At 39.7% G+C, this 11,485-nt stretch overlaps 1 protein-coding gene across 1 annotated transcript in view; it reads left to right on the forward strand.

Annotated features, from left to right (window-relative positions):
- Positions 1 to 10,479, forward strand: part of LOC130914000 (zinc finger SWIM domain-containing protein 6-like) — a 120,727-nt gene extending 110,248 nt beyond the window's left edge. The window contains exon 14 of the mRNA XM_057833026.1: positions 547 to 10,479. Within this exon, the coding sequence (XP_057689009.1) occupies positions 547 to 1,412 (866 nt within the window). The 3' untranslated portion in view covers positions 1,413 to 10,479. The remainder of the gene's footprint in view (positions 1 to 546) is intronic.
- Positions 10,480 to 11,485: the final 1,006 nt, after the last annotated feature.

The raw sequence follows: 11,485 nt of genomic DNA on the forward strand, positions 1-11,485 counted from the left end.
ATGTATGGTGGGCACCGCATCTGCTTTCAGCAGCAATTTCTTAGCAAAACCTGATTTCTTTTGTCCATAGTTCGAATAGCTTTCAGGTGTAAAATGCGCACCACACAAAACCGTGCCGGAGGCTGGGTCTGCAAAATTAGCCCTCATTGCACGGACGAACTTTACTCATTGTCTGCGTAGTCCAGCTCTTTTTCTCACGTTCGGGAGTTCATGGGTACTACAATGCGACAAATGGCTATTTGTACACCACATAGCATGACAGGTTTGAACCATTTTAGCGATTTTCGATAATTGCTCATGAATATGATTTATTTTTTTGTTAACGTCATTAATATTTTTTATCTTGCCATATAACGGTTCTATTGATATCTCACAGCCCCTTAGTATTATCATTCTCTTTAACAACTTATTGCTCTCTTGTGAAAGACAATTTAAGTGTCCGACCGGTCATTATTTATCACTGGCATAGAAACATTAATGAAAATGTGCCAAAAGTTGACACCCCCCCCCCCCCCCCGGTCTGTGCTTGTTGTGTGTTTACATTAGGCGTGTACGCACTGGACAGCATCATGCAGAGCTGGTTCACCCTCTTCACCCCCACTGAGGCCACCAGCATCGTGGCCACCACAGTCATGTCCAACAGCACCATTGTGCGCCTACACCTGGACTGCCACCAGCAGGAGAACCTGGCGTCGTCGGCGCGCACCCTGGCCCTGCAGTGCGCCATGAAGGACCCCCAGAACTGCGCCCTGTCGGCTCTGACGCTCTGCGAAAAGGACCACATTGCCTTCGAGACAGCCTACCAGATTGTACTGGACGCCGCCACCACGGGGATGAGCTACACGCAGCTGTTCACCATCGCGCGCTACATGGAGCACCGCGGCTATCCCATGCGTGCATACAAGCTGGCCACGCTGGCCATGGCGCATCTGAACCTTAGCTACAACCAGGACACGCACCCGGCCATCAATGACGTGCTGTGGGCCTGCGCGCTCAGCCAGTCGCTGGGCAAGAACGAACTGGCCGCCGTCATCCCGTTGGTGGTAAAGAGCGTCAAGTGCGCCACGGTGCTCTCGGACATTTTGCGTCGCTGCACGCTGACCACGCCGGGCATGGTGTCGGCGCTGCACAGCCGGCGGAACTCTGGCAAGCTCATGTCCCTGGACAAGGCGCCGCTCAGGCAGCTGCTGGACGCCACCATCGGAGCCTACATCAACACCACGCACTCGCGCCTCACGCACATCAGCCCGCGACACTATAGCGAGTTCATCGAGTTCCTGGGCAAGGCGCGCGAGACCTTCATGATGGCGCATGACGGACACATCCAGTTCACGCAGTTCATAGACAACCTGAAACAGATCTACAAGGGCAAAAAGAAACTCATGATGCTGGTGAGGGAGCGCTTCGGCTGAGCTCCGCTACTTTTCTACCGACTCGAGTCTGCCTTCTTCTATTGTGGTCAAATCGGGCTCCCTTCGGAAAGACAGTCGAGCTAGCCGCCCCTCATTTTATTTCATGGTCTGCATTGTGTGATATAATGTGGAGGCTTTAGTTTGAAAGTCAATTTTTTTTCTAAAAAATATTATTTGAAAATGGGGAGGTATCCAAGGACGAGTTCTCTAATATAAAAATGATGTAGCATTTTAAGATAAAAGTACTCTGAAAAAAAGTTGATATGACTGTCATTTCCTCTAATTAACAAAATATTTGAATTAAGAAATATCCTAAAACAATTCCAGTTCGGGGGGACACTAGACCCCAAACAACTCAAACTAAAGTACTGTCATGAAAAAATACTCTCACAAATTTTTTAAAAATTCTTTCGTGGTCTCATGTCCCCCAAACCTGGAATGGTTTGTGCATATCATTCAGATACTTTTTAAATATATATTTTTTAATTTATTTCATGGTACCGTACAGGTAGTCCCCGGTTTACGAAAGAGTTCCCTTCCTGCGCTTTCGATCTATCCCGGATTTCCGCTTAAGTCGGAATTAACCCGTTACATTCCTCATGGTCTCAGTGCATTTGCTTTTGTTGCCTCGTTTGCAGTATTGTTAATCTTACTTTAAAAAAGTAGTTACGGTTACAAATTATTTCTCCCCAAAACTAATTGAGTTGGTAACCCCCGTACCGACATACGTACTGAACCGTGACTTGTGTGTATCGTCACACCCCATATATATATATACAGTAGATGCATTTTTCATTTTGCGCGTGAGGCTCTGAATCCCCTGCCTCTCGTGTCTTTGCTCTAGTGTTTTGATTAAAAAACATCACACAAGATTCATGGATATGTAATTCAAGAAAAGTTTAGTGCAAGTTATTATTTTTGGTAATAAAAAAATATATATATATTGTAACGATGATCATGCACACTCAGCAGGAAAACATTACATTATAGAAGTGCAACAATTAATCGACAACTATTTTGATAACCGAATAATCGTTTAGGACCCTCTTCACGTTAAACTTGTCTAAATTCTTGCAGTTGTATGTAAGATTTCTTCATTATATTTTTAAGTCAAAATAGGACATGAACAAAAATCTTCTTTTACTTTAAAACCAACAATTCACATTTTTACAAATTTTCAGACATCTTACTTTCTAAACAAGCTTCTTAATAAGGCTGCAAAAACTAATCGATTAACTCGATTAATAAATTGGTTTCCAACAAATTTGATAATAATAATAATAATAATAATAGATACAGTTGAAGGAAGTAATCTTCCATTCTGTCTTCATTGCTACTTACAACATGCCGAAAACAACTTCAAGGTAAATTATGAAAGTAATTGAAAGAAGTGACATTTATCCGATTAATCGTATTTGACAATAATCGTTAGTTGCAGCCCTGGTACATTATTTTCAACTAATTGTACCCGCATGGACGCCACAATCTGGCTGGATGTAAAAAAAAAAAAAAAAGTTGCCCGAGAGTTTAAGATGACACTCGCCGAACTAAATGCTAATGAGAACGCCAATGTTATGCTAACGCTCCGAACCACTTAGCCGATCATCATCGCGTTTGCAACGGCGTCACCACCCCCCATCCTTCCTCCCCCCTCCAGCTGATATCTCCCAGGCAGCTGCTATAAATCAGGCAACTTGTGCCTCATTGTGCAAAATTTTAGTAACGTACTCCTTTAAATCATCAGTAACGGTAACAGCGATGCAAAGATGGGAAAGGTAATTTATACCAATACTCATTATTGGAAAAAAATAAAGCCGTTATACTCTAACGTTGCTATGAAAAACACTGCTCGTTTGCTAGCTTTTAGCCACACATTATGCAGAATGGACTTGGTTGTAGGTTCCTCTAATGGCTCAGCAGATGGCCTTTTCCCTGTAAAAAACCTGTCCAAAGATGTCGCCGCCTGCAGCACACAGCAACAGCAGCTAACGTTACTGTTTACATTGATTGACACTGCCATGCTGGGTTGCTTTAGGTGTGCAAACACTCCACTAATGGCGCCCAACTACTAGAGGGCGACGCACACAAATCTCTACCCGGATTAGTCGATAGAGTAGACAGGCCAAATTGCGGTTGTTTACAAATTATTTATTATTTGTCTGCAACCCAGGTAACAAATGCGCTACGGACCGGTACCGGTCCCCGGCCCTGTGGTTGGGGATCACTGATTTAGAGTTCATCAGTTGGGAGTCCTAGAGTAGACTAGTGTCCCCCTGGAGAGGTCCCGCTCTCGGCTATCTCCCTGTTCTTGTTTTAATATTTTATGAAAAAAGGGACTCTCTGAAACCACTACGTTTCATTTCCATAATGCAGACTATGACCCAAATAAGGGGCAGCTAGCATGACTTCGTCTCTCTGACTGGAGGCAGGCCTGACCGCAGTCTTCTTTTTTGGAACTCCCAGGAAAGGAAAAGACAAAAAAAAAAAAACTGAGGTCGCAAAACGAAGCGCTGAAGCGGAAAAGGAAAAAAACAAACTCCACAGAGCCACACGCGGTATTATTGTTCTTGCTGTTGTTCTCGTTACAAACATTATCGCTATTATTATTGATAATAATATTATTACTACTACGTGTACAGATTTTTTTTTTCTTTTTTACAAGAGAGGAAATTCGTCATGTTGTGAATGTTGTGCGTCTGCGTGTGTATGAAAGGAGAACGACAATATGTTTTGTTCCCAAACATCTTTTTCTGTTGAGTTGGACGGGTGCATCTCAATACATTACAAAAGAAGTAGTTCCAGTAGTTGAATACCTAAAGTGAATTTATCGATTCACTAAAAAGGTTGGGAAATATTTCATGATCTAAATATTACACAAGAACCAAACAAAATGGTTAATTATCAAGAAAATATGTAGGAATCGATATCACTCTTCCTGCAATATGTGTTGCATTAATTGAGCCATTCTTTCAGTCAGTCATGTATTGTTTTCTTGTTCTTTGTACCTCATTGGCTTATCAGTTAGTTGGTTGTCTTTGTAAATAATACCATGAAACCAATCAGCAATATAGTTCTTAATATGACTAATTGGTTCAATAGTTACAATTAGGCATGTGCCGGTATGAGATTCTGACGGTATAATAACCTTAAGCCAAAATACCACGGTTTCACAGTAGTGCAATTACAGCTCTAAGATGAGTTACAGTACTTTGAGAATACCTGAGTTTAAAAAAAAAAAAAAAAAAAAACTTTTTCCATTGAATAGGATCTTTGTTTTTCATATTAGCAAATTGGAGCATAAGTATAATGTTAAGTTCAAATAAATTAAAAAATAACAAAACATTATGAATAAAATTAAAACAAATGCAATCCTTTAGGTGAGCCTAAACCCACAGCTCAACATTATTACCATCAGAACAAAAATATTGAGTTATTTTCCATGAAAAGGGCATGTGTGTGACTCGTATCATTCACATTATACACACTCTTTCTCAACACAGTTGTCAGAGAGAGGAAAAAAAACATGTTTTACCACCGCTAGACACACTAAATACGCTCATATTTTAGGTATTGTCTCCTCGGCAGCCACCCTCCGCAAACATGTTTTACATGTCGGTTGGCCCTCCTCATCTAAGCATTTTTGTAGCCGAAGTATTCCCAGACCAGCGATTTCGTTTTTTTCGATGGAGGAAAAAGTTCAGAAGTTTCACCTCCTCCAGCCACCGTGTAGTACAGCTGACTCACTGAGACTGAGCAACAACCGGTGGGTTAGGATTGAGACTAGCAACTGCAAGCCAGGAATTGCTCCCAGCATTTCTGGGACATAAAAAAATAGCTTAATACCGTCGGGACGGTATGACGGAAAATTTTTGCGGTTTGGAAACCTTAACGTTTTCTTACCACGGTATACCTCGAAACCGGTAATCGGCACATGTCCAATTCCAATTAGTTCCAATTAATATAGTAATTATCAAACATTTAAATTGGTTGAAGTATTATTAAAATAAACAATTTTGCACATTTTAACTTGTATTTTTGTCTCTCATTTACAAAATGACTTGGACTAAAATGTATCATTTAAAGTCACTTTTCCATTAAACTACTTGATTCTAATGTATCGAGATGCACCTGCATGTGGCTGAAGGCCTTCTACAGTAGCGCTTGTGTTATAAAACAATTGGGGGAACTGCATCATCAGACCAGAAACTAAGGCTTTAAAAACACACACAGAGCACCTCCCCTTTAGCCCCCGGGCCCCCCAACAGGGGGCGCCCGGCAGCACTGCTCATCTTCAAAAGGTAAAAAAGCCACCATCAGCATTTTCGTAGCACTGGAGCAGCCATTAGTTTTCTCTCAGCGCCAATTCGCACGACCATGCTCTTAGCACCCATCTGTGTAATGTGATGCATGCGGCTATCTGCAGACATGGCACATTAGAATTCATCCTACCTGCCTGGATTATGGTACATCAACAGTAGCTACACCTGCATAATCCTATACAAGAGCCGTATCAAAAAAATGTTTATATACAAACTGTCAGAGAGGTATTTTTAGCCATGTGTTTATTTAGCTCCAATATTTTTGGGTGAATTAGCGGCGACACTGGGCAACAATTTTTAAATTAATTCGGGTCTGACACCTGTTTTTAACTACATAATTTTAGGATGCGTAATCCAAAACTGAACTCGGTTTTTCAGGTCAGGTGTTTGAACTATAGGATCCCCTGTTTTGTTTTAAAAAAAAATAATAAAAGAAAAAAAGAAAAACACTGTACTTAACATTTGTGCTTATATACTAAAAATATTGACATGCGATAAAATATGAAAGAAACAAGCATGACAGCAATGTTTAACACTGTGACGTCTTTACAAAGGATATGATTAGTTGTGTGCATGTAGTAACAACATAGTAAATAGGTAAACTGTAGAAAAGAAAAATTGACCTGCGTGCAAAAAACTGACACCATATTTGAATTATGCATCCAAAAATGTATTTATTTTTATTTACATCAACGTGAAATGTAAAATAAGAGATTTTCTTTATAAGGTTGTCCAATATTATCATGTTTCAGGGCAATAGACAGAGAGGGTTGGCAGTAAAGGCATCTAAATTCCAATAGGTTAATAACTTGGTAGAGATAAAAACACAAAGGTAATCTTTTGTGTGCAGAAAGTCCTTACACATTGCAGATACTTTTTAAAATGGCCAAATGTACAGTCATGTGAAACAATTAGGACACCCCATTCAATATTCAGTTCTTTATTAAGAAATATTCACATATCGGTGTCTGATCTTGTTTTTCTCTGGAAAAGAAAGGTAAACAACAAAAATTAACATTGTTTTACTCCATAAACCAAATATATCAACAAAAAAGCATATTCTAACTGCGGAAAAAATTAGGACATCCTACCACCTAATAGCTAGTGTTACTGCCTTTGGCTGAAATAACCTTTTTGTAGCAATCTTTGGCATCGGTCTGCTAGAAAGTTTGCCCCACTACTCAACGCAGAATACTTTCACCAGTGACTGACTATTAAAGTGAGATAAAACACCATGGTGAGATGAAAGGAGCTGTTTGAGGCCTTCAGAAAGAAGATTGTAAACGCTTATGAGTCTGGTAAAGGATTTCAAAAGATCTCAAAAGAATATAAAATCAGCCATTCCACTGTCCGGAAAATAGTCTACAACTGGAGGACATTCAAAACAACTGCCAACATGCCCAGGTCTGGCCGTCCAAGCAAGTTCACCCCGAGAGCAGACCGCAAGATGCTGAAAGTAGTCTCCAAAACCCCCTAAAATCACGGGACCTACAGCATGCTCAGAAAGAGACTTCACAAAATTTAGCATTCATGAGAGGTGTTGAAGGAGGAAACCTTTGCTCTCCAAGTAGAACAGTAGAACATGAAGGCCAGACAGAAGTTTGCCAGAATGACTTTAGGCAAAGAGCAGGACTTCTGGAATAATGTTCTTTGGACAAACTAAAATTATTTGGGCACCAGAATAGAGGACATATTTGGCTCAAACCCAATACAGCATTCCAGGAAAAGAACCTCATTCCAACTATGAAGCATGGAGGTGAAAGTGTCATGGTTTGGGGATGCTTTGCTGCAGCAGGACCTGGCCAGCTCACCATCACAGAATCCTCCATGAATTCTATCATGTAGCATACCAGTAAATCCACCAAGGATCTGAATGGGAAGAAATAGAGAGTCCTGGAATGGTCGCGTCAAAGCCCAGATCTTAATCCCATTGTGGGGTCACTTGAAACTGGCTGTACATGCAAGAAACCCTTCAAACATCTCACTGTTGAAAGTATTCCTTGTTGAGGAGTGGGGCAAACTTTCTTCAGACCAATGTCAAACACTGGTAGATGGCGACAAAAAAACGTCTCACTGAAGTTATTTCAGCCAAAGGGGGTAACACTAGCTATTAGGTGGTAGGTTACAAACATTTTCCTCAGTTAGAATATGCATTTTTGTTGATATAGTTGGTTTAATTAATAAAACAATGTTGATTTGTGTTGTTTACCTGCAATCAATTCTTTTCCATAGATAAAGGAAAAACAAGATCAGACATTCATATGTGAACATTTCTTAATAAAGAACTGAATATTTAATGGGGTGTCCTAATTTTTTCACATTATATAAAAAATTGTGGGTCCATACTTTGGAAATTGAGCCAATTTCATTTCATGCACCGAAATCAAGTGACACTTCAAATACTGTTTAAATGCAAGCATCTCTCTGACAGTGTTCTTGAGAAGTATCGTGCTGGTGGACTGTTGTTCTGTCCAGTGAGTAGAGCTGTGCTGAAGGGGTATTACCTCAATGATGCAGTGTGGAACCTGCTCCCAACGGAAGTGTGCTGTCGCCATGGCACATATTTTAGCAGTGTTCGTCAATGGTTCTTATCCCTTCCCTCCGATTGGCTACAAATAGACGCGTCACCTCTCATCCCATCAGCCATTTTCTTGATTTCACCCCCCCCCCACCACCACCAAACAGGCCAGTGTCATTGGTTTCCCTGTGTGTGTCATAGCAATGAGACTTTCTACTGTTGGAAAAAAAAGTGTGCAAGCTCCACTAATTGTCCACCGAGCGTTCTCAGGGATTTCTTCCTTTCCTCCACAAGAAAAAAAAAAAGCGGAACAAAACCAACGACTGACTACAGGAAAATGGAAAGAAAAAAACAAAACAAAAAAAACACCACAACATGAGCGAGCATTTATTGTACTCTGTATATATGCCATAGTATATATGTCTGAATATGGAGGATCTGAAAGTATATGTTAACTAATTTATACAGAGTATTCTATGTAATGTGAAATACTTGAAGCCGCTGTAGTTTGCTCTCTTTCTCTCTCCTGTCTCCTTTTTTATTAGTTTTTTTGTCATGTGATGGAAACATATCAGGAGGACAAGACTTCATTCCTGCTGACTAAAGCATACAGACCAGGAAAGGAGGTCTGAAGTACTCACTGGGGGCCAGTAACGCATTTTTTAATCGCTTTAATCCACTTTAAATTCATTTCATGCAGTAAAAATCAACACTGAGTCTCCTATTTACGCACACCTGTCAACAAAAGTTCTGTCTTTACTCTCATTTTTTTGTCCTTTATTTTACTGTAAATGTGTCTTGACAAAAATAGCAGCCTTTTCTTCTTGCCTTGTCTTAACGCTTTAACGTAACCAAACAGGATTTCTGTCTAACAACCAAACGCGTTTAAAAGGGGTGAGAGGCGAGCCACCTTGGTCCAGCTTTAGTGTCCTTAATTAGTAAAAAAAGAAAAAAAAAAGGAAAAAAAGTGAATGGCTGTATTGTTTAACTCTTCTTATCTGCTTTTGATGACAAAGCAGCTCCTCATGTGTCTCTGGTGGTTGAGAACAAAAAAGAAAAAAAAAAGTGCATACGTTGTCCGCTGTCTCGCAAGAATTTCCTCTTGAGTCTTTCTAGCTGTTTTCTTTCCGTTTGTGTAGGAAGCTCTCTTCTTTTTTTATTTATTACGATGACCCATGTATACATGCTTCTGAAATTCAAATTTGATACGCCGATATCAATTTATTTATGTAACTAAATCACTGTTTTATAATCTTGTTAAAGTCAATAATTGATTTTTTTGTTTGTTTCTTTGTTTTGTTTAAATAAAAGTTAATTTTTGAAATCTTGACGTCCTTTACTGCACTTTCCTTTAGTAATTGTGGCCATGTGTCAGACAGAACATAGTCATGATATCGTCATTCCAGAATTGTTGGACATTTATTGCTTCAAAAGTCACTTCTTTGATTTTACATCCATCCATACATTGTCTACCGCTCAATACGGGGTGTTACTGCTGAACGAGAGGACAAACTTATGGCGGAAAACACTCAGGTTCCGCTCTGAGAACCCCAATTTGGCCAAATTGTGTGTGTGATACAACAATGGGAAGCTTATAATCTCTTATTTTCTGGGAGAAGAACAGTTTTGAACAGGAGGGCATTTTTTGACACCCCAAATCAGGTGAGTGAAAAATAGACATTTTTGAGACTTTTGAAATTTTCTTTATGTTTCTCATTTTAAAAAAAGAAAAAAGTTTTGGACACCCATCCTGGTTCATAATAAATAACAAACACTTCAAGATGATCCCCCTTTATCTACTCAAGTCTTTGATAATCAATATGCATGCACGAGACGTCGGTGGATGTACAATAAAAAAGCAAATCTGTGTGTGAGTCATCTAAATTTAATTTAGCTTTGTGTTTTATTTTGTAAATAAACATGGCTAAACGGGGAGTTAGCTGTATAGTTAATGACTTCACTGCAAACAGTTTTGATTTGGCTTGATTTTAATCTGTGCAAAGAAAAACATTTCCAGGAGAATGTTAGGGGTTAAATTCCAATGCCGTAATATTCTGATTTTTGCAGTGGGCTTTTAAAATATTTTTTTCAACTATGATTAAAGAATGTGAATACAAGATAGAGAATAAAAGGCTCCATATGCATTAGGGGACATATAAATGTGAGTACATAACACTATTTAGCCTATTTATTGTATTGAAGCTTGAAGCCTAGGACATAGGCTTTATGATTTAAGCATGTAATGTATCTAATACATCGATATCATCCCACAATAAGCAATCCAAACGGCAACAAAGGTCGAAAAGATAATGGATAGCATGCTAGTCAGCCTGCTGTGTCCATAATTCTCGCACTAGTGTTCGACTGCAATGTATGTCTTTTTGTGGCTTTCCGGTAACTCGAGGTGCGAGCATGAGAGAGCATGATTTAAGGCTCCCTGATTTTACTGGGATGTTATCGCGTACTTACCTTGTTTCGATCCAAGAACTCAAGACACAGCTGTGAATGGCCACAGCCGGACTTTGTGGGGATTGTATGGGTGAAACACGGGAATATAACAAGGGTCACAATGCAGAAGTCGCAAACAAAAAGGAGTGGTCGAGATTTTGTTTTTCAAATAGTTATCCTATTAAACTTTTTTTTTTTTTTTTTTTTCCCTTTGCTTGGATCGATTATCATCTAAAATATCGGGGGAATTGCAACAGTAACAAAAACTAAATTAATTAAGCAATCGGCAGTGTTGTGAGTAACGCGTTACTGTAATCTGATTACTTCTTTCAGTAACGAGTAATCTAACACGTTCATTTTTCCAACCCAGTAATCCGATTAAAGTTAGTTTCCCTAGTGCCTGTGTGTTACTATTTTGTTTTTGACTCATAATGTATGTAGAATGAAGAATACTGTAGTAATGTACGAAGAGCATTTCTCATCGGGGGGGTCACGTGTATTACGATGCTGTTTGAGGCTGTCTGCCACGGCGGTCAACAACATAGCATTCTGACGAGGCAGCGAGGCTAACAGTGAAAGGCAGGATATATACCGCAAATGGATGCCTTTGCTCACTGGAAATACAGCCATTACTTCACATTTCTGTCCAGTAAAGATGACAAAAATATCTCCGTGCGTTGCAAATTTTACACTGGCTGAAAAAGACTGTCAGCCGCTAAAAACTCTACATTCAATTCAACAAGGAAGCACTTGGAAACACAGGACAGCGCGACAAAACTCCAAACAAA

Source organism: Corythoichthys intestinalis, chromosome 3, assembly GCF_030265065.1.
Source record: "Corythoichthys intestinalis isolate RoL2023-P3 chromosome 3, ASM3026506v1, whole genome shotgun sequence".
In the NCBI taxonomy this organism is placed as follows: Eukaryota; Metazoa; Chordata; class Actinopteri; order Syngnathiformes; family Syngnathidae; genus Corythoichthys; species Corythoichthys intestinalis.